The 24793-nt window shown below is 33.5% G+C and overlaps 1 protein-coding gene across 1 annotated transcript in view; it reads left to right on the top strand.

Annotated features, from left to right (window-relative positions):
• LOC107592529 (CUB and sushi domain-containing protein 3-like) overlaps positions 1 to 24793 on the top strand; it is a 309662-nt gene that overhangs the window by 194415 nt on the left and 90454 nt on the right. The window contains exons 30-36 of the mRNA XM_016282061.1: positions 5551 to 5664; positions 7872 to 7967; positions 8156 to 8359; positions 16769 to 16858; positions 20136 to 20240; positions 21485 to 21603; positions 23500 to 23569. Of these exons, the coding sequence (XP_016137547.1) occupies positions 5551 to 5664; positions 7872 to 7967; positions 8156 to 8359; positions 16769 to 16858; positions 20136 to 20240; positions 21485 to 21603; positions 23500 to 23569 (798 nt within the window). The remainder of the gene's footprint in view (positions 1 to 5550; positions 5665 to 7871; positions 7968 to 8155; positions 8360 to 16768; positions 16859 to 20135; positions 20241 to 21484; positions 21604 to 23499; positions 23570 to 24793) is intronic.

The following is a 24793-nucleotide window of genomic DNA, read 5'->3' as shown; positions in this document are numbered from 1 at the left end:
AGAATCGTACTCCAGAGAGATGAGTCACAGAGTTTTAACTGCGGCAATACGACTTTCAGCTCTCCGCTGCTTTGCTAGCACAAATGTTTGTCGTTGTTGTTGTTACTGTCTGTTGCACCGCCTTGAATAATTGACAGGGAGTATGTTTCAAAGCGGTGGGGGTTTATATCCATGTTTTCTGCGAGCGTTTGAAGTTCTGTAGTGTGCTAGCATTGAGCATAGCACGGGGCCTCCCCGTGGATGGGGCTACAGCTTGAGCTCCAGGCCTTTTCCTTTCTTCCCTTCATTGTCGCGTGGAGGTCTAGTTAGCCTCTAATCCACCTGCTGACTCTCTGTTGTTGAAGGAGCGTATGGTGTTGACCTTATTTTTGACATTTTTTTATGTTTGTACTCCTCACTGTACAGGAAATAATGTGGATAATGTGATGGGCAATTTTGCAGTAGTTTAACCTTGAATGTACGTGTTAATCACAGACTTGCATAAGACTTCATTCTTACCGCTGTAAATAGAGTGCAATCGGGTTCCTGGAAGTACAATACCATTTATTCTGTCTGTAGAGAAAGTGGCTTTTAGATAGTGTTTAAACCATTCAACTCAGATCTACCATGAGCCATGAGGTAGTTGGGTGATGATTCTGCAGCCATAAGCCATAAGTGGTCATGTTTACAGTAATGCAACTGACTTTCCAATTTTTTCTGCTATTTTTTTTCTGTTTGGAAAATTAAGGAATGTCCATAAAAATTAAATTTATATATATATATATATATATATGATTGAATTGTTGAATCTTAAGTGAATAACCAAAACTTTAGTTTTAAAGTTGTTTGTTTGTTTATTTATTTAGCTAGCTAGTTGGTAAGTTAGGTAGTTAGTTTTAGTATTTTATGCCTGCCAAAATTCATGTACTAACTAGCTATCATTTAAATTGTTTAACAGTGTTAAAGTTTAGTGTTGATTTTTATTTGTTAGTTTTCACTCTGCAATTAGTACTTTAACAATTATTATTATTGTTATATTATTATTTTTGCGATCTGTTATTATTAGATACTGTTAGATTATTAATATTATTTTACACTTTTTTTGTTTCTGTTTTTCTTCTCTCTCTCTATGTATATATCTATATATATATATATATATATATATATATATAGAATATATACACACGTGTGTGTGTGTGTGTGTGTGTGTGTGTATTTTTCTCTCTATATATATTTGTGATTAATTATCCCTCACAAAACACACGTGTCTGTGTGTGTGTGTGTGTGTGTGTGTGTGTGTAGTTTTCACTCTGCAATTAGTACTTTCACTATTATTATTATTGTTGCTGTTGTTGGTTTTTTATTTTTATTTGTATTTATTATTTTTTTTACTATTTATTATTTGTGCTCTATTATCTACTATTATTTTACTGTCTATAGTTTTAAAAAATTTAGTTTCTGTTTTTCTGCCCAAGTTTATGTACTAACTAGCTCATTATTAGTGTTTAATTGTAATAATGATAATAATTATATATATTATAATTATATATAGTTTTTGGCTGTATTTAAATATATATATATATATTAGTGCTGTCAAACGATTAATCTCATCTAAAATAAAAGTTTTTGTTCACAGTGTGTGTGTGTGTGTACTCTGTACACACCCATACATGTATATATTTAAGAAAAATTTTACATTTATATATGAAATATATTTATATATTATATGAATATAAATATATACATGTAAATATTTTCAAAATATATACTGAATATGTGTATTTATATATACATAATAAATATACACAGTACACACAGATATATTATGTAAATAAAAACTTTTAATTTGGATGCGATTAATCACGATTAATCATTTGACAGCACAGATAGATAGATAGATAGATAGATAGATAGATAGATAGATAGATAGATAGATAGATAGATAGATAGATCTTTCTGAAATGCTATGGAAAGAAATGAATGGGTAAAATATGTCTGAAAACAAGGCAGCTGAAAAAGTAGCTTCTTTTGTCAGTCCTTCATCTTAGACAGCAGATTCTGCCTGAAAAGAAACCTCGCTGAGAACCAGCGCTGATTTATTTGTTCACTGGTCTAACACACAATCACCTAGCACTATAAAAGCCTGGAGGCGCAGTTAGATTGGTAAGGACAAGAACAGCCGTTCACCATTACCCTTCTAGATCACAATGGTGACCTCAGCTGTAAAGATGTCTCCTAGATTTGATTTAATGGTCTTCGCTTTCCTTGTCGAGAAAGAAAGAGGTTGACTAGCCAACGACAGTGCCATTTCCTTTACTTAATAAGCCATTAAAAGTTGACGAGGCCCTGAGATGTTCGAATCTTTGTGTTAATGTCGAGCTCAGATCATTTTGATTGGTCCTGCATTGCGTTGAATTTCCCAGTCCTCAGGAGACGGTAATATCCAACCAGGCGGCATGTGTGACCTCCGTACGGAGCATGTGGAGAATAATGTTACTTATTTGACATTGTGTGACGATCAAACACCACATGGTTCTTGTATAACAAACAACAGAAGAGCCAATTAGTCAGTAGCCTTTGTGTCTGTCAGAATTAATCGTGCAGTGAATGCATGATATTGATTTGTTGACTAATATCCTGTACCTGTATTATAATAAGATTGGATAAGCTTGCCAAACCACATGCCCAAAAGGGACTTTGGCATCTCATTCGCTGAAATATTAATTCCAGAAGTCGTACGCTCCCACTGAGGGCTTGTTATTGACTGCTGATAATAGAGGGGGCTACAGAAGGAGCTGATATATGAGGTGTAATTAGTAAAAACACAATGCATCAAGTAGTTTGTCTGTTGACCAGTGAACATGTGTGACGTGTGACAGCTGATCAGATGATGATTAATGTTTAACACTCAGTTATGAAAGCTGGATTTTGGACCAGTAAGATACTGTTACAAATGTTGATGTGGCTATTAAATAATACTGACAGTTTTCATTTGTAAGCTATGTTATTTGTCATTGTAATTTATAATTACATGTCTGTAAGATGTAAACTGTTGTTGTTAAATTTTTTTGGTTCATGCATGCATAAATTAATCAATGAATAAGATTACAATAACACTTGTAACTACTAACTTGTAGTGCAAAGAATAAAAAAAACTGTGTATCAATAATTAAATACATTTATTTGGTTATTTTTTAAAATAATTAACTTTATTGCTCAATTATGTTTTTTTATAATTGTACTGTAATTTGATGTTTAATTGTTGAACTGCAGATATGCCTCCACCTGATAGCCAAATTAATACATATTGGAGATGAGCATATATTGAAATTTGTATAAAAATAAGGAAAATGGTTGTGTAAAAATATTTAAGCAAACTTTAAATGGATCTCATGAATATTAATTAGTTCATGACTGGGCACTCCAGGAAGTTCACCTAGCAGTGTTGAACATCACCATATTAATATTCATGAGACAAAGCTATGTGAATATGTCATTAACATTCTGAGTGAACTTGTGATAAAAACAACAACAACAAAACAATAAAATAAAATGGGTGGAAAATCCCAGACTTGCTTTGGGAGTAGAGACCTTATGCCATGGCAACATAGAATTGATGAATAAAGGATATTTTTCCTAACTCACTGGATTTTTTATAGACAATTTTTTGTGTTCTATAGACTATAGAACTATAGAATTTATTCATGAGATGCAAAGCTGTATTTTCTTGATTTCATGATCCTTTAGAAATGATTTGCTGATTTGCTTCCAAGAAACATTTCTTATTATTATCAATGTTGAAAATATATTCAAATGGCGAACAGTGATTTTAAATTGTAATAAGAATGTTTTTTAAGAAGCAAAATATATTTAAGGATATAATATTATTACTACCTAAATGTGTCCTGTTTTTATTATTTTTACTGGAAAAAGTTTAAGAAAATTGTTTTGTAATGCAACTGAAGTATTACATTTTGTGATTTTTTTTCTTTTCAAATTATAGAAAGTTACACTAATTTTTTTTACAGGTATTTTTTTTACTTGTATTTTGAATTTTGCACTTCTTTTAGGGTTGTCAGTCAAATTAATAGATAATGTCCCGATAATGAGCTGCCAGTACTTTTTTCTGTTATTTTACAGTTATTTTTGTGTGAGTTGAGTGTTTCTTTGCGTTACCTACTCAGGTTAACGTCATTTATTGCTGAAATTGTCTTAATATGTGCTGCTGCTTTCAAACTAAACAGTTGTGCAACTACCGTACCTCGTCCAATTACAGGAAATATATTTCTTTCAAATGCCTGAAAGTAAAAAGAGCGAGCAAGTTTGACTGTGAATTATTCATAAGAAATGACAAACATATGGCTCTGTTTTTCTCACCTTGTGCTCTGGTGTTCTATAGTGTTTTATCATCTGTCTAATGTACGGCGATTGCCTGAAGGCAGACTCTGTTGCGAGGCCCTCAGGCGAACCAGATTCACTTACTCTCTTTAGAGTTTGAGTATCGACGACTCTGCTGGTTTATAGCTTTATTTAGAGTTGCAATATTAATTTATTGCATTTCCCTGCAGAAGTTTGAATCTCTTGTTAGGGCTTCCATGCTGTGACTTCGGTAGAGTTGGTTACTGTTAAATTCAATAAGTGATGATTGTGTTGGGAGCACTGCTATAAGTGGGGACAGAAATACGAGCTATATTATCGAAGGTGTCATATACTGGAAGTTTTATTAGCTCTAGGACTACTCGTTTCACCCGAGGTCCCTTTGAAAGCCATAAGAGACAACGCCATTTCTGTTACGCCTTCAACCCATATAGAAGTACCATCACAAATGCGATGTCTAATATATCAGTTGCATTTCTGAATGAATGAATGCATGAATAGTATTATCATATAAATTAATTGTAATACAATTGATATTATTTTATTGGGAAGAATAAAAATAAATGCATCATTAATTAATTAAATGTTATATGGTTATTTTTTATTATTTTAAAATACTATTTCTACAAGTAAATAAACCATACAAACCTTTGCCCTGCTGTAGTTTTATAAAAACGACAGATCGTATCTCAGCATGTTTGCATCCTCACTCACAGATATTCTGATGAAGTCCAGTGCATTGTGGGTGTTGAAGTTTCCTACCTTTTTTTGCCACAGCTGTTATTCTCTATTCATGTAGCACTGATTTAAAAAAAAAGAAAGAAAGAAAGAAAGAAATTGTGTTACCACTGCATTAATAGCCAACTCTTATTAAACCCTCATCTTGCCAGCGGTGACTTACCACTAACTTATTTTGTCTACATGTATTATAAAGTAAATAAGGTCATGTTTGATTTCAAGCTGACTCGATTTCATTCTATGAAAGAGCAACATCTCAGCAAAAAAAAAAATCTTCCTTTGGGAAATGATGCCAGCTGATAAAAAATTTGTAGGGATGCTACACTGATCTGCATGGATATAAATACACAGTAATCAGGTCTTATATACTAAAGCAAATGACTTACGGCTAGTAAACAACAGCGAATGTTTTTTTTAAGAAGACTCTGTTTTTTTCCCCTCTGTTTCTCACTACAGTTCTCTTCGGCCAGTTTATGTTCTTCCAGACGACCCCTAGTGATGTGCTGGAGATCTTTGACGGGCCCTCGACGGAGTCTGCTCTCCTCACCTCTGCGCACGGCTCTCACTCAGGTAAAAGGCTTTGTTTACCGCCTCCGCATGAGGCCAACTAAAGGCACGTCTGCCGAGACGAGATGACATTAAACTACATGAAGGACTGCCGCAGTCAGATCTCGTTCCCAAAACTGTTCCGCTGCGCTGAATGTCGTGTTGTTGTTAATGTGCTTCTGACATGCAACTGGGACCAAATTGAAAATCTGGGACCTTTTCGCCATTTAAATCTGAAAATAAGCTGTTAGGATTTTGATCTGAAATAAAGAAATAAATTTAGATTTGGCACTATTTCTATATAATATAATATAATATAAAAATATTAGTAATCTAGTAAAATCTAAATGTAAAAAAATATAATTAATGAATGAATGTATAATATATACTGTATAATATAAAACATATAATAGAATATTATATTATTGTTATATTTAATATTAGATATACTAAATGTTAAATATCACTTACTAAACATTAAATTAAAATGGCTAATTTAGACTAATTTAGTCACTCTAATTTAGATTAATGCTCTATTGCATTATATTATATTGTGTGTGTGTGTGTGTGTGTGTGTGTGTGTGTGTGTATATATATATATATTAGTGCTGTCAATCGATTTAAAAAAAAAAATACTAATTAATCGCATCTTCAAATGAATGTACAAACAACATGAAGACAGTATATTTTTTAATATTTGTTTAATGTCATCTTTTTTATGATTGAAGGCCAGTATCAATGATACCAATACTGATTTCTCTATAAAATGCCCCCCCATATTTAACCATTGACTATAGCCATTCAACATTACAGTATAATTGAGAGAACGTGACGCGGATCTGACACGCATCATATTTTCTCTCAACTCTTTTGACCTTTTCTGACCCACTTCAGGTCTTAAAGTCTCTATTAATGAGCTGACGAGTTGAATCGGGTGTGTTAGATGAGTGCGACAGTTTTGAAAACCATTTCAGAGACATGTTCTTGTTCTTAAATGTGACTCGTATAAAATATATTACATGCATGCACAGTTTTAAGGCAGCTTTAATCGCCTTTTTGGTAACCTCATGACTTAACTGACCACGACATTGCATGCACGTAGTTTATTTCGTGCTTTGATATGAAAGGATACAGGCTACAGCACGCGCCGGCGCCTTTGTGCCTGCAATTGAACAGCCGTTTATTTTTCCGCGCTCGCTTGACTCGCGCCTGACCCTGAGGTGTAGTGGAGCACGCGTCTGAAATGTCTCCCGTTCTCAGTCGTTCTGCGACTGAATAAATGCTCTTCATGTCAAGAGAAAAAGAAAGTGACAGAAGCAGCAGTTGTGAGTGGGGTGGCCAACCCTAGCCTACGTTAATTGCGTTAAATATATTTAACGCGTTAAACTGAAAAAATGAATCGCCTGCGTTAACGTGCTAATTTTGACACCACTAATGTATATATAACCATATAATATACAGTATATATAACCCCCAAAAAACACACACAAATGTGATGTTCAACTAAAGTCATTTTTGTAGCTACTTATTTGAAAAGTAACGCCGATATTTTGTTGTGAATTTTAAAGTAAATTTGCTAGTTACTTGAAAAAAAGTAATCTGATTATGTATCTCGTGTTACTACTAAAGCATTACCCCCAAAAGTTCATTTTTTCTGTTTGCGTTAAATATATTTAACGCGTTATACTGTATATAATGTGTAATAAAACATGTATTAAAATATAAAAGGATGCAACACACATTTTCACTCATAGTCTCAGACCTTTGGACCGCTCTTGTTGGTGTACTGAAGACACATGATTTCCTTTAACACTGTCGATGTGGCAGCACTCAGCAGATGTATTGATGGGCTCATTTATGCTGTTGTTGTTGCTGCAGACATATAACAGAACTGTTTTTCTTTTCCTCACCTCCTCAAATTTCTCTTTTGATAGGAGAGCCATCATTTTTTCTGTTCAATTTTTTACTTAAATTATGCTGATACTGTATATAATGTGTAATAAAACATGTATTAAAATATAAAAGGATGCAACACACATTTTCACTCATAGTCTCAGACCTTTGGACCGCTCTTGTTGGTGTACTGAAGACACATGATTTCCTTTAACACTGTCGATGTGGCAGCACTCAGCAGATGTATTGATGGGCTCATTTATGCTGTTGTTGTTGCTGCAGACATATAACAGAACTGTTTTTCTTTTCCTCACCTCCTCAAATTTCTCTTTTGATAGGAGAGCCATTGCCACTGAGCTCTGCCAATGAAATCACCATCAGGTTCAAAACCGAGGGACCAAACACAGCTAAAGGTTTTCATTTTGTGTATCAAGGTTTGTACTTCTCAATTAATCTCTAGTAAACTTAAGGTTACTTGTGCTATTTTTGCAGTATGCAATATTTACACTGTGCACAACATGTTTTCTGTATGTAGTAAATAACTGTATGTGTAAAAGATGTTACAGACTCCAAACTTTTGACTGGCAGTATATATTTGTTTTTTCTTCTTGCGTTTCTGCAGCTGTTCCGAGGACCAGTGCTTCCCAATGCAGCTCCGTGCCCGAGCCTCGCTACGGGAAGCGCATTGGGAATGACTTTGGATTGGGCACGGTGGTGCTTTTCGAGTGTAACCCAGGTTACACTCTTCATGGTGCCAGTGCCATCAGGTGTGAGGCAGTGCCCAACACACTGGCCCAATGGAACGGCACTGTGCCAACATGTGTCGGTATGTACACCCCCGCACGTCTGTGTGCTCAATACTGCCCCTGCTGCTGGGGAAGACCTGTGGCGTGGACGTCAGCTCAGGCTGAGATAGAGGCTCTGTTCCAAAACTCTGCCATCATAAGGAAGCATTTTAGGTGCATCCCAGGCTGTTCCAAAATGACTGTGCTGTCTACTAAAATGCCTCATTTTAGCCAGATTTTAAGGCAGCATTGCATGCATTCATGGAGAAGACAATCCCATAATTTGACAAATCATGAATTAAATATATAAAATAGATGTTTATATTATCTACAGGTATATTCATATAATTAATCAGATGCTATACTTTCATTACATTTCTTAAATTGTATTATGAATATTATTAATATAATACAATGTGTTTTAATGAAATTAAGTAGAATGTAATTTTAAATTTGAGTGCCTTACTAAAGTATTACTTAAATTGTAAATGAATAGTGTTTATTAATTTTCATGTCAGTATTTGTTTATATTAAATTAAACTATTGTAATCACCCCATTTAAGAGATTTATCCAAATTAATCAAAGTATTATTTACATTATTAATATTAGTAGCTTAATATAATGCAATATGTTTTAATGGAATAAATTAAAATGTAGTTTCAATTTTGCTAGATTACTAAGTTATTAATTAATAGTATTTTTACATTTTTACAAAAAAAATTATAAATTAAATCAAAATGTTCAAAGGTGATATACTTTAATTTTGTATTATTTAATGTATGTTATTAATTTTATTAATACAATATATTTTGAATGAAATTAAGTAAAAGTTCATTTATTTTAAATTTTGCTATATTACTAGTATTACTTAAATTATGGAATTTTTATAAAAGTATTTATAAATTAAATCAATCAAAAGTGATATACTTAAATTTTTTATTATTTTATTTATATTATTAATCTTATTAATACAATATATTTTTTATGAAATTAAGTAAAAGTTAATTTATTTTAAATGTTTCTATTACTTAATGTATTAATAGTATTTATTATTTTTATATTAGTATTTATACATTTTTATTCTGTTGTATCAATATGGTGTAATAAATACATTAATAACAAAGAAATTTTATTTTCTGAATTAATCAAAGATTATACACTTTAATTACACTTCTTAAATTATTTTTTATTATTAATGCATTTATTGTTATAATATAATATAATATAGTATAATATGATATACATGTATATATATATAAATAAAGGTATAAATCATTTTATTTTATTTTAGGTGTTACTAGATCACTAATGTTTTACTTAAAATTATTAATCAATTGTATTTATAATTTTTTATATTAGTATTTATGAATTTATTTTGTTATAGATTAACATATTTTAATACACTGACATCAAAATAGATAAATATTTTACTGTTTTACTATTTGTGTGTGCTGTGAATTTTTAGGCATGGTTATTAAGTAATTTGATTATCACGATTTTGCCTAGCAACATGTTAATGCCAATTCATTGAAATCAACTCAGTCGAATCTGTGGCATGCTTCGCATGAGGAGCACTATTTGTATGAGTTTCTGCATTTGTACAGCGTTCCAGATAAGTCACGTATGTAGTTCCATGGTGGTTTGGATGTTGGTCCTTCGAAGTCACTCACTATGTTGTGCAACAGAGCCGGAGAGATTTGAGGGGGTTTTATTAAAAATAAATGTGCTGGGAGCTAATGGATACAGGAGCGTTCACACAGTGTGGAGGCCCCCATGAAATGCAATTTCAAGTAAATGTGAATCTCGGGTAAATCTCTTGATGCAAGTTGACAGAATACTTTCCTTCTAGCCGTGTCCTCATACAATTTAATAGAAATGCTCCTATGAGAGAATCAACAGGCGCTGAAAGCAAAGCCGCCATCCTTATGCTCTCACCAACCAAACAATGCGGCATCATTTTCTCAGCGCATAGCGCAAATAGTCATGATTTTGCACAACAGAACTTAATGTCTTACTGTTTTTTTCCCCTGATATCCTTTCATCATCATTTTTCAACTTCACTCTTATCCTTGATTTAATTAGCTTGTTTTTTTTTAAAGCCTTACCTTAAGATTTCTTCTTCACATGTTAAATGAGTATTTGCACGTTCCTAATAATAAAATCACTGCATCAATCAGCCTCACATTCATAACCAATATTAAAGAAATAGTTCACCCAAAAATGAAATTTACTGTTAATTTGCTTACTCTTAGGTCACCCAAGATGGCTTTCTTTTTCTGTTCAGTAGAACATAGATGATTTTTAGCTGAAACCGTGGTCCTTGGTGATTCATAAAGTGCAATTCAACAGCTACCGTCACCTTTGAAGTCATAAAAGAGCCTATCAGGCAACACAAAATTAATACCTGTGGCTCATGACAATATATTGAGGTCTTATGAAGCGAAACAACCGGCCTGTGCGAGAAACTGAACAATATTTACAACATTATTATGCATTGATTGTGTAAATGAACTAGTGAATCAGTTCATTTGAATCAGTTTATTGTAATGAACTGTCTGAAAGAGTCCGTTTAAGGAAAATAATCAAACTCTGTTTTCCTGAGGCTCTGGATTACAGGTAATAATGTTGCAAATACTATTTAGTTTCTTGCACAGACCAATCGTCTCACTTCATAAGACCTCAGTATATCATCAGAAGCCATGAGTAATAATTTTGTCTTGCCTGTACATGCTTTTTGGACTCTAAAGTGATGGTAGCCATTGACTTGCATTTTATGAATCACCAAGGACTACGGTTTCTGCTAAAAATCTTCTTTACTGTTCTACTGAAGAAAAAAGTCATCTTGGATGGCTTGAGGGTGAGTAAATTAACAGTAAATATCATTTTGGGGTGAACTACCCCTTTAAAAACCAATAAAAGTGTAAATTTTTAGCTCCTCCTAGAAATTAGTAACTGAAAATGATCAAATCCCTCCTTTCTGTGCCGTCTTGTGCGGTGGTGCTGTAAGAGGGTAAATCAAACCTCTGACCATAACATCTGTTATCATCGATTATTCCTGCTAAAGGGAAAAGCCTCAGTGAATCACCAGGAGTTTTATATTCATTTTTACAGTGTGTGGGCTTTGCACACAGGGTTGCTATTGGTAACCGCTCCACGTAATTATTTTTTTATGGCATTTTCTGCACAGGTGCTGCAGGTCCATGTGTCCATTACTGGATTCACCTTTGTCACTTTATGTCGTATCTCGTGAAATAATTCTTAAAATAACATGCACACACATTTTGATGCTCATTGTTCAGCAGCTAATGTCCTGGCTTAGTGGTTAGCACACAGTCTGACATGTTGAGCCGTGGTCCTCACGTGGGAGGCACGGGTTCAGTCTCAGATGTGTCAGATCTCCTTTTCCAGCCTTTTATTAGGGATGATAATAGGCAGATCTATTTTGACACACATCTGCTGTCACCTGTCAGTCACACACAAGGGTTGGCGAATTGATTTGGTGCCGGTACTGCAGAAATATTGCTAACATTGGCTTCAGTTTAGTATAAAAAATATGTAATAATAGCAGTCTTTCTGTAGTTTTGGTAATACTGAGCATTGGTGCTGAAGTACCTGTATGAAAAGTATATTTAATATCTCTATATAACAAATACTATATAATAATTATTATATAATAATAAATTTTTAGTATTTTAATATAAAAATAATAATATACAATAAAAAATATAAAATACAATTTTATTAATTTTATTAAAATACCATATAGTTATATTTTAATTAATCTAAATTAGTATTTTAACACTACTTAATTCTGCAAATAGAGCATTAATCTAAATTAGAGTGACAGCAATAATTTTTACTGTAATATTTCAAGGTAATATTAATGTTTTGTATTTACAAATCTAAAATTTAAAAATAATAATTAAATTACAATCTAAATAATTTGGATATTATATTATTAATAATATAATTTAGCATATCTAATATTTAATCTAAAATATTAATTTTACTAAAATATTATATTATATTACTAATAAAACAAATTCATTCTGCAGTTGTATTATTACTACTAATACATTTTGCAATTAAAGCATTATTTTAAATGAAGGAGACAGCATTAATTTTCCATTTTAATTTATTGTTTAGTATTTACTCATTTAAAATGTAAAAAAAAAGAATTATTTTTAAATTATAATGAAAATAATTATAGTAAAAATAGTAATTAAATTGAAATAATACATTTTATTAATATATTATATTACATTATTAATAATAAAATAATGCAGTTAGAGCATTAATCTTAATTTGCCATTTTAATTTAATATTTAGTTATCTGAAATAAAAAATGGAATTGAAATATAATGTATTTTATTAAAATATTATATTACTAATGATACTAATTAATTTTTAAATTATATCACTAATAATACAAATTAATTGTACAATTGGAGCATTAATCTGAAATAGGGTGACAGCATTATTTTGCCTTTTTAATATAGTATTAACTTAATACAGCTTAGTAAATAAACTGTGCATCAATGGACATGGAAAAAAAAAAAAGAGCCAGCAATATGTAGACATACAGACATACAGACATACAAACCAAACGACACGCTTCTACTAGCCACGATCAAGTGTTAACATTAGCTTTTACCCACATGTGTGTTACTCTATTTATGGTAACGGCGACTCACGTTCCATTGATTTACATGAAATTGCTCTCAGCCCCGAGCGACGTGCTCATCCTCTCTTTGAGCGCCGGCTGCTAATGATGACATTAACGTAGCTGGAAACCTTTTTGATTATAGCGGGGGCGTGAGAGCGCGTGGGACATCACCTGTGGAATATAGATGCGCTCCAAATGGAAGTCAACTGAATAATTGCGTTGATTTAACCATGTTCTTTCAGGCAACAGAAGGGAGAATAAAGAAGGAAAAGACTAAAGCACAAACGGATGTGTGGTATTTTTTATTTTTTTTTGCACGGTACAAAAGCGACGACTTGCCGCCTGAAGGTGCACCTGACGATTGAAAACAAAGTGATTGACTCGGGCCTCCAGATCGCCTCGGTGCCTTTGACAGATAGCGTCAAATACTGCCTGTGAAGACAGAACGCCCTTGCGGTAGTTAACATCCAGAGAGGATTCGCACTTATTGATAGCTACACAAAAGGTGCTGAGCACAATGTCTGGCGAAGCCTCAACAAGCAAATACAAATTGCTTTACTGAGCCCTCCAAAGGTGACAAAAAATGTCAGGCTTGCCAGAAGATTCATTTCTCGTCCTTTCGATTTATTCCAGTTAGAGTGTTTTTTCCCCTCCTGCTTTTGTTCTTAGCTGAGGCTTGTGTGCTTTGAATGTTTTGAAAGCGCTAATGAAAATGTAAAATTGAAGTCATTTGAAATAATGTGTTTCTGGTCAATTAGAAAGCACAATGCGGTAATTGTGAACAAACAGCAAGTGGTAATTGAACATATACGCTACGAGTCCTTGGGATCTTTGTCACTGACTGATGATGAAAAGGTTATGCTTTGCAAGTTCTCAAGAAGGCATAAATGTATCTAGTGCAATAAATCACTTTCTTAATCAGTATTTTGTCATGTTTTCCAGCAAACATAAAGCATCTTTAAACCAAGATAAATCAGTAAGTAGTTTTCAGTGAATACATCCTAAATGAAATATATTTTTCTTACCCCATTTCCAGATTTTGTTGTTGTTTTAAGCATACATTTGACAATATGCGCCTATGCTTAAAACAGGATAAAACGATTTGCCAGTGTGGGGAAAAAACAAGACAAGAAAATACTGATTACAAAAATGTTGTTTCACTTAAACTCCAACAGACCAGTGTAAAATATTTGTACCGATCTTGACGATTAATGTAAATAAGTAGTTCACCCAAAATGTAATATTATTATTCCGAACCTATATGATTTTCTTTATTCTATAATCGCCTTTAAAGTTGTCCAAATGAAGTCCTTAGCAATGCATATTACTAATCAAAAATTAAGTTTTGATATGTTTGCTGTAGGTAATTTACAAAATATCTTCATGGAACATGATCTTTATTTAATATCCTAATGATTTTTGGCATAAAAGAAAAATCTATAAGTTTGACCCATACAATGTATTTTGGCTATTGCTACAAATATACCCCAGCGACTTAAGACTGCTTTTGTGCTCCAGTGTCACATATGGGTTAAAAAAAATGACAAATGTTATTTCTGAGTGAACCATTCTTTTAAATTATATACCTTGCAATGTCAGCTAATAGCCAGTTTTGTTTATCCGCTCAAGTTTCCTGTTTTACATAGATTTAATTAGTGTCTGTCGGCTGCCTGTGACCAAAAATATCATTATGCTTACACTTAAGCTCGACAACTTTTCATAAGATAAGAGTTTCTCGCTGCCCAAAGGATTCCCTTCAGTGGGCTGAAATATGAGAGGAAACGTCAAATAGAAGGAGTGCAAGGTTGAATAATTGAAAATGATGAATGCATAATGCTTTTTAAGCAGAGCAGGATGAAGCCTATGTAAAAGATGAAGGTCTCGGGGATACAGGACACTGCATCTGGAAGAAGTCGTTCAAATTCACTATTACGAATCTACATTCCCTCCAGAAGTCTGAGATCCGCTAGTGAGCGACGCCTCGTGGTACCGTCACAGAGAGGCTCAAAATCACTTTCCAGAACCTTCTCGTTCACCATTCCCAGCTGGTGGAATGATCTTCCCACCCCTATCCGGAATGCTGAATCCCTGACAATTTTCAAGTGACAGCTGAAAACTCGTCTCTATTGACGCTACTTGACTTTATCCTAAATTTAAAAAAAACGTTCTCTTTATTTATTCCTTCCCTTTCTAGCTTGTGCTTATTTGAACAAATGCCTGAAACTTGGTATTACGAGCACTTCCTGTGTCTGTTTGCCTCTTTAAGAAGAATCGCTTTATGTATTCCCCAATTGTAAGTTGCTTTGGATAAAAGCGTCTGCAAAATTACAAAATGTAAATTTAAATTCCCGGGACGTAATGCATGCAAAATAAAGAGCCTTTTTTAAATGCATAACTAGTCCATGTTATGTCCGTGCTAGATTAAAGCAGATGCGGCGACATGTATTAACATTAATGTGTGGCGCTTCAGTTCTGCACCTGGTAATGACATCCCACTGGAGTTGGGTAAGGATGGACCGACCCAGTTGATTGTTGGCTGGTTGCTTCAGCAAGAGCATCATTAAAAACTGTCTGTTCTCACATAGTGCCTTTCAGTACAGCTCGATTTAGAATGGAAAATATTATGGCTGTAAGGTAATCAATAATGTTCTCTTATGTAGTCGTACAACAAAAATAATACATTCTTTTGGTGGTGGTTGTTGTTGTTCAGATATCCCCTCAATGTCAGCATAGGCCTATTTTCATGTTTCATAATATTTTAACAAAACTTAAAAAATTGCTCTGCCTCAACAACTCTCATTTTCAGCCACAAAACTGTAAAAAGGATTGCAAGTAGTGTTTCAAGCTGATTTTATTTGGCTTTCTAAGGTGCTTTTTTAAGAGTCATGTAATATATAAGGTGCTTTATTTAACTTATGTACATATTTAAGTATTCTATTTTTTATATGCATGTAATATTGTTTTAATTTTTTTTTATTGTAAAATGTCTGAATTTAACTCTACTGTGGGTAAAAATTACATTTTTTTTTCATTGCTGGGATCAGATCATATACAAATCACACACAAGATCTTAATATCAAATGAAGATCCATTGCTAGAATCCAATATCTATTAAACATATATTAATTTGTGCTGCTTTAAGTTTTCTTAAGAAAGTATATTACTCGGCAAACAATTTTGAAGATGTTTTCCTGAATCCATTGTAGACTTTTTATATAAAGCAACCTTTAAAAACCTTTAAAACATTTTTAAAGTTTTTTTTATTTGCTCTTTTATAGCATTTTGATTGGTTACTCACTATTATTATTTATTTAATCGTTTGTTTGTTTTTTCATTTTATATTATTTCAGAAGGCTTTGCTTGATTTATTTCTCTACCATGTTTTGTGATGATAAAACAGTCAAATGGATTGTGAATAGTGTTTCATGTGCCGTTAAAGGGGTCATATGATGTTGCTAAAAAGAACATTATTTTGTGTATTTGGTGTAATGAAATGTGTTTATGCGGTTTAAGGTTAAAAAAACACATCAATTTCCACATACTGTACATTATTGTTTCTCCTCTATGCCCCGCCTTTCTGAAACGCTTCGATTTTTACAAAGCTTATCAGTCTGAAAAGTGAGGTGTGCTCTGATTGGCCAGCTATCCAGTGCGTTGTGATTGGCCGAATACCTCAAGCGTGTGACGTAAATGTTACGCCCCTTACCATACTGTTGATGCCGTGTCCGGCCAGAGCGACGAGACAAAAACATTAAAACCCATTATATATCTTGTAGATTACAGTTGTGACTTTTTCCACCGAACACAACTGGGACTCTCTAGACTTTTACGATGGTGTCGACAGCAATGCTCCACGACTAGGGAGCTATTCGGGTAAGATGGAAACCATGTGTTTTTCTCCCTAAATTTGATATTGTTTTCCAAATAACCCTAGCGCACCATGTTGACTTTAATATATTCTGCAAATACAACTGTTGCGCACCCATCCCTGGTGTCATTTTTTATTTATTTTTTGCACACTCTAGTCAGTCTGAAGAAACTCAATGTATCGCATCTGCGAAATAAGACTATTTTTTGTAACCACATGCCACCTGACTTTCATCTAGAGCTTTGTTTTGTCATCCAAAGCACATCAATATTTGAGCTGTCGTGGGATATCATGGATCAACAGCTTTATAAGCAGCAGGAGTGAACTCCCAAGTGTCAGAGTTTCCCTGGTGAGGCTCTCAGTATAAGTAGGAGACAGAATGATATCATTGTAGTGCTGAAAATGGCAGAGCCCTCAGAAGTCAAAGACAGATTTTAATAAATTGGTAATGTACAGTGTCAATTTTGTTGATGTCAATAATTTTCGTCAACTAAATTTTTTCTCTGACGATAACGAACTAAAACTCTTTTTGAATGACAAAAACTTTGACGTAAATCTATTGACATTTTCGTCAACGAATAAAAACGAGACAAAAAAGTTAGGGAGGGACGATTTGGGAAGAGATTCATTCAGAACGAATCTTCTGCGTGGTTAGATGCGTACATATGAACCGGCGGGACATAAGCTAACATACACTTGCTGCACGTCGCATAAAACATTCAAAAATGTCAATATGTGGGAGTAAAAGAAGAGCAGACATATGGATAAACCTGACGACACACAAGAGAACTCAATTCGGTCCGGTTTTCTGAGCACAGACACTGAAGCATACACACACAGAAAGCGCCTCTCACAGCGCGCGAGTACTCTTTCGAGTCGCATGAACAGAGAATTACACACAATTATGTCGAATTGTCCGTTTTGACGAGTATTCACATAAACACAGTTGATTATGTCTTAAGTGAGCGTAAACGGTAGGGAGAACGTGTATCAGTACATTGCATCCATTTGCAGCTGTGCATTCGGTTTTAAAGGGACAGCAGCCTAATTTAGTTGCTATTGTCCGAGTCATTGGTGTTAGTCAAGCAACAAAAGAAAGACAGAAAATCACTCACTGCTCTTGACTGAAAACCTTTAGTAGCCCTAAAGGTTAATCTACATTTATTTATAGAAATAAATACGTCTGCTTGAAAGAATGAAGAAGATGGTAAACAAGTTGCTATAAAAAAATGCATAATTAGCCTGTATAACCATTGGTATTTCATTAAAAAGAAGACCATGTTCTTTATGAGAAGTGGTTTTATTTAATTTTAACAAAGGCATGTTGTGTGTCACTGCAGTTAAATCGGTGTCTATCATGATAAAACCTTAATATCAAACTTATATAATGAGTTTGGACATTTTTGAGAAATGCTTAATAAATGCATTGTAACTAAACCCATTAGATTTTAGCTGACTAAATTTACTGTAGATTTAGTCGACTAAAACCTTATGATATTTAGTCGACTAAAACTAAAAACAATTCAGATGACTAAAATATGACTAAAACTAAATGGCATTTTAGTCAAAAGACTATGACTGAAACTAAATCAAAATTTGCTGTCAAAATTAACACTGGTACTTTATCCTCTTAACCTTTATTTTATTTTATTTTAAGTTTAGTTTAGTTTAGTTTTTATTGTTATTTATGTATTTATTTTACTCTTTACATTTTCTTATTTTTTTCATATCTTACATTTTCACTCACTCACTCACTTCATATCTTTCTTTTTCGCAGAGCCCTCAGAAGTGAAAGACAGGTTTTAACTATATGCCGAAATATATTTATTATATTTATATTTTATTTTATTTAATTTTTTACATTTTATTTTATTTTTTAGTTTAGTTTAGTTTAGTTTAGTTTTTTATATAAACTTTTTGCTATCTGTTGTTATTTATGTATTTATTTTACTCTTTACATTTTCTTTATTTTTTCTTATTTTTATTTATCTTATATTTTCATATCTTTCTTTTTCGCAGAGCCCTCAGAAGTGAAAAACAGGATTTTTACTATATGCCACAATCTATTTATTTATTTATTTTTCTTTTGTTAACTTTTGGTTTATACTTTTTATATACTTTTTTACTTTGCATGTTATTTTATTATTTATTTATTTTTTAGTTTTTTGTATTATTTTTGTAATCTGTTAGTGGTTATGTATTTTTGTTTATTTAACTTTTTACATAATTTTTCTCAATTTCTTTCAGATATTTTCATCTCTTTGTTTTTCACGGAGCCCTCAGAAGTGAAAGACAGATTTGAATTATTTGCCACCATATCCTCTCAATGGTTTTATTTTATTTTTGTATGTATTTATTTATTTATGGGGTTTTTTTCTGTTAGTTACCATATCTTTGTAAAGGGTTTGTTTGGGGTTGTGTGTGCCATGTTTACTTTTAACTATCTGTCTATCAGAAAGGCCTTTTTTCCCTCTTGGTATAGAGTTTTACAGACTTTTTATTTTCTCTTTAAGGTAGAAGACAGAATGATATGTAGCGCCAGTGACTCAGATCGAAAGAGCCCTCAGAAGTGAAAGACAGATTTTAATTATTTGCCAGCGTATCGTCGCGTCAGCCGCACAAAGCAAAATAAATATGCGTTGACCTTAGCGGGTGCCATCCCTCTCAGACAAAGCATTAAGTATTGTTGACAGTTTGACGTTTAATCTGCTCGGAGGACAAGTGAAAGATTAAAGGAAGTTATGGGATGGAGACGCCTCGTGCATAAAGACGGTGAAATGGCTGCGGACAAAATATGCTTGGATGCTCTTCGTGTGGGAAATATGGGACCACCTCGGTCTAAATTCCCCTGCGGTTAAGGCTGCAAGTGTAATGCCTGCCTCTATTCGTCACAACCTCTTTAGCACTGAACGTCAGCGGCCGCTCGACAAATAGCCCATCTTCCAGACTCCAGAGTGGCTACAGAGCATCGCTCTGCTTGATGGAGGTCACCGCAGGTTCACAAAACTGCAATAGGTCTGATCTGTCTTGATGTGTGCCCAGCTGTAATTTCGCATTGATTAGGTGCATGGCAGCGAGGTGCCAACTTTAGCGGCGACGCCACTTCATCTGTTGACTCGATAAAGCCACTGACATTCGTGACAGAGTTGAATGACATGCGTAGAAGCCTCGTGAAGGAATGTCACAATCCCAGCAGGATTGACTGCAGGGAGCTGTAGGAAACAATGCGCTGTTATGCCTGTCATGCAAACGATAATTATGTTCTGATGCTAATTCCTCTAGGGACCACGATTCCGCACCTGCTGAACACCACGTCCAACACCCTGTTCCTCACCTTTCAGACTGACATGAGCGTTTCTGGAGCTGGTTTTCACCTGGAATATACAGGTATGATGACTGTTCACCTTTGCAGTGAGAACGCAAAGCACGGTTTCCAATGGAAGTTTAATATAAAAATATAAAAATGAAAAAAAAAAAGATAAATGTGACTTTATTTAACAATTCTAATAGTTTTATTTCAATCCCGAGTTTATATCTCACAATTCAGATTTTGTTTTCCCCCTTGCAATTTGGAATTTTTTCTGAGAACAAATCTCAAATTGTGAGAAAAAAAAAAAAATCTGAATTGTGAGATATTAACTCATAAGCGCAGAATTACGAGATATAAACTTTTAATTTTGAGAAAAAAAATCAGATCAAAGTCAAATATAATGTGAGATATGAACTAATACTTGCAAGAAAAAAAAATCTGAATTGCGATAAGTTTTATTTTTATTGTGAGTTTATATTACACAACTCTGAGTCTCAGAATTGTGAGAAAAAAGTCTGAATTGTAGTCTGAGATATAAATTTATAATTGCAAGGAAAAAGGTCAGAATTGTGAGATAAAAAGTTGCAATTACCTTTATAAATTTGTATTTTTCAGAAAAAAATTCTGTGTAAAATAAAATTATTATAATTATCACAAAATCTTTTTTTTAATTCTAAAGTACAGTTGTATTATTACAATAGTATATTTCTCTCAATGTTTTATAATTAGATCTAATATTAAAACAATTGAATAATTGTTATTATTAATATCACTGAGGTGGTGTCTGGATATTTCAGCAGCAGCATTAGACATTTTCTTATGAGATGAAATGTTTACCATTATATCGCAGTTCAAATTGCAATCACAATATATACACCAACATAATCACAATGTATATTTCTGACAGGCCTAAACTGTTAATAAGGCATTTCATAAAATAATTAAAATCAAACACTTATAAAAGTAGTCTTTATTTTATACATATGTAAACATAAACATTATGTATTTTATTTGTTTTCCTGCTTGTCATTTGACCATTAACCAACAAATGAGAACTGTAAACGTGTGAGCGTGGTTTTAAATATTAACTTAAAATCTGAGGGTGTACTTCAAGAAAATATTTTGTCAAAGAACGTTTGGGAGCCCTGCCACAGGCGGCCACAAATGAATTGAATTTAACCGCAACATGAATCACGCAACATTTGTTATGACTCTCTCGCGGGGCTCCTTTGCATCTCGCAGTGTAAACGCAAATCAGTTTCCATTTGTGTTGGGGAACAGTCACATTCTGACAAATGAAGAGAGTTTCCTGTGTCCTAAGCAATAGGTTTGGACTCCTGCCCAGAACCTCAAACCCCCAGCAACGGCTTGAAAGTGGGCGACCGCTACTTCGTGGGGGATGTTGTCTCGTTCCACTGTGAACAAGGATACACTCTAAAGGTGGGCGATTTCATATCATAATATGGCAGTGATAGCTTAGCGCTCTCAGCTTCAAATGCTCAGAGACATTTGCACTCGTTCTAAAAAGCTTTTTGGCTGCTCATTTTGGCATTTCACCATTGTTGCGTGCGTAATTGGCAGTGCGTTAAACAGGTGACTTATTTCAGAAGAGTGACATTCAATCAAATGGCATTTGTGCAATTACGAGCACTCATATGTCCCAGGGGTTGATTTTTAGTTTAACCTTTTGTTTTTTTCATTTTGATGGGTGCATTAAAATGTCTTTTTTCCTATGACTTTTGTTTATTTTTGCTACTTTCCAAATGCTTTTTGTGTGTAGATGTTATTGTTTTTACTCTTGTACCACACCCAGACTTTTGATCTTAAAATATCAAAATGTAAAATAGCAAAAAGCATCATAAAATATGAATTGAGATTTTTTTTATATAAAAAAATGTAATCTAAACAATTCAGCATTTCAGTATTTTTTGTCTGTTTGTTTGTTTGTTTATGTAAAATTGATTCAGCTCTCTGTTAGTTCTCTTCCTTGTTTTCCCCAAATTTTTCTCCAAGTTATATCATCTTTTTTCAGAGGTTAACTGTCATTGAAAAGCTTGAGATACATTATGATGCATGTGATGTGTGGAAAGGAAACAGGTGCATTTGTGATACATTTTTCTGTCATTTCCATTCTGTAATTTTGTGTGGAAACATTATTTGTGTATTTTAGGGTGCATGTGTTTAGCATGTTCAAAATGAAATTATGCAACAAAAAAAAATTATTTTTTTGGAATGCATGAAGTACTAGCTATGAAATTAGACTTCTCATGTTCAAAATGTCATTTTTGTAGCTACTTTTTGTCAAATTATGCAAGAAGTGTGAACATGAATAATATTTAGTTGAGTGTATGTAAATTGCATGAAATGCTAGCTATGAAAATTGCTGCTTTTTGTAAAATTATGCAAAAAAGTATTATTTAGTTTAGTGTATTTGTAATGCATGAAACAATAGCTATGAAATTAGCCTTAGCATGTTCAAAATGTCAGCTGTTATTTTGTAATATGATCCAAAAACTGTGAAAAACATTTAGTTGTGTGTATTTAGAATGCATGAAATGCTAGCAATGTGTAGCAATTTGTATAGATGTAATTTTCAAAATTTGCAAAAAGCGTATACATATATACTGTATATTAGCACGTCCAAAATGTTATTTTTCTAGCCGTTGTTTTGTAAAATGATGCAAAAAATATTCAAATATTATCTAGTTGTGTGTGCATTTAGAATGCATGAAACAATAGCTGTTCAATCTTAAGTCTTATCATGTACACAGTTTAATTTCTGTTTTGAATAATAATGCAAATTGTATGACAATATTATTTCATTGTGTATATTTAGAATGCATGAAATGCATGCTATATGACATTAGCTGCAGCGTGTTTAAAATGTCACTTCCAAAACAAAAATGAGATGTCTGATAATGCATGTATACTGACGTTAATAGACAAACTAGTGAAAGTTTGTTTAAAAAAAAAAGAGAAAGAAGAAAAGTACGAAGGTGCCCATAGCTGAAGAAGCACCTTAAAGTTCAGCAAAATGAGATGTCTGATAATGCATGTATACTGACGTTAATAGACAAACTAGTGAAAGTTTGTTTAAAAAAAAAGAGAAAGAAGAAAAGTACGAAGGTGCCCATAGCTGAAGAAGCACCTTAAAGTTCAGCGTTTGATTTTCTGGTCCTCTGTGCGTTTTATTAGATTCATTCACAGTGCCAAGGCTTTGTTATTTTTGAAGAGCACGTTGAATGATACATTTCCTACGAGTGATTCATCTTCCTTCGGAATTGGTGAGAGCTTCTTGGAAAAGTCAATATCTTTCTTCATTTCCACTCGTTGCAGGGAAGTGCATATATAACCTGCATGCCGGGGCCTGTCAGAAGATGGAACTACCCAGCGCCCCTCTGTCTGGGTATGTTTTATTTGCAGTCATTTCTCCCCGTTTGGCCTTTACAGTGAGAGCATTACCACTGCTTTACTTCTCCGTAATCGCAATTCTTCAAATTAGTGTCTCGCAACAACCTTATGTTCCTGTTAGTTGAGGAGTTTGTGCCGTTTCGTCTTATTTGATTTCAATGTAGCAGCTGTTTCATCACCGAGCGCAGAGAGATCAGCCGTGGTCTGTTAGAGCTCTATTTAATCAAATGGACTATGAAAAAGCTGTCTTCAGGCTAGATCTTTGAGGTCCTATTCAGTCTAATCTTCTTTTTTCATTTTCTCTTTTGTTGATATCTATTAGCCCCTTCCATGTCTCATGATTTCTCGCGGCTATAACACCATCGCTCACGAGTTACTGGCCATCTAGCTAATGCTGTTCATCCAGAGTGATTTACAGTCCGCTAATAGCAGTGACAGACGCTGCAGGACCTCAGGTTAAGCGGCCTGCACGACAATGCAAAACGGCATAGCTAAAGTTTACTTCTAATAGATGTTCTCTGACTAGATATGGCTGTAAAAGTATGCAAATGTAGGTGTATCTTTAACTTCAGTATCACTAAAACATTAACCCCCGGTTTCACAGACTAGGCTTAAGCCTAATCCTAGACTAAAATGTAAATCTGAGCTCTTTCAACTGAAAGAAACTTGCACTGACTGATCTTAAAATATATCAGTGCCTTTGTTTTATCTCAAAATGTACACCAGTAATGTTTATTTTTATAAGTATGTTCATAAAAATTACTTGTATGTCCTAATTGAACTATGGCCTAACCCTGGCTTAGTCTAAGCCCTGTCTGTGAAACCGGGCCTAAAACAGACATAAAAAGTGATTTTAATATTGCTGTACAGTACTATAAAGGTCATTATTTAATGGACCTGAGCTAACATGAACTAACAATGCATAGTTGTATTTTTATAAGCTAATGTTAACACAGATTCATGAATAGTTACTGATAACTTTAACTATTACTTTGCAAATTTGAATCTGTTGATTATACGTTGTTGTTGGGCTCTATTTTGAAGATTTTAGGGTCATTTAAAGGAGTTATTCCACGGAAGGGTCAACCATTGGTTAAAGTTGTGTTTTTTAGCAAACCACTTGTAAATTATTTAAATTTTACTGTATTGAAGAGCAATCTTAGAAGTTACAATTCACATTTTCACTGCTAATGTAATGCTGGAATTGCTTTAGGATTCT

This window comes from Sinocyclocheilus grahami, unplaced genomic scaffold (genome assembly GCF_001515645.1).
Source record: "Sinocyclocheilus grahami isolate Dianchi unplaced genomic scaffold, SAMN03320097.WGS_v1.1 scaffold153.1, whole genome shotgun sequence".
Taxonomy (NCBI): domain Eukaryota; kingdom Metazoa; phylum Chordata; class Actinopteri; order Cypriniformes; family Cyprinidae; genus Sinocyclocheilus; species Sinocyclocheilus grahami.
The sequence above is the reverse complement of the archived record's forward strand: the minus strand, read 5'-3'. Positions and strand labels throughout refer to the sequence as shown.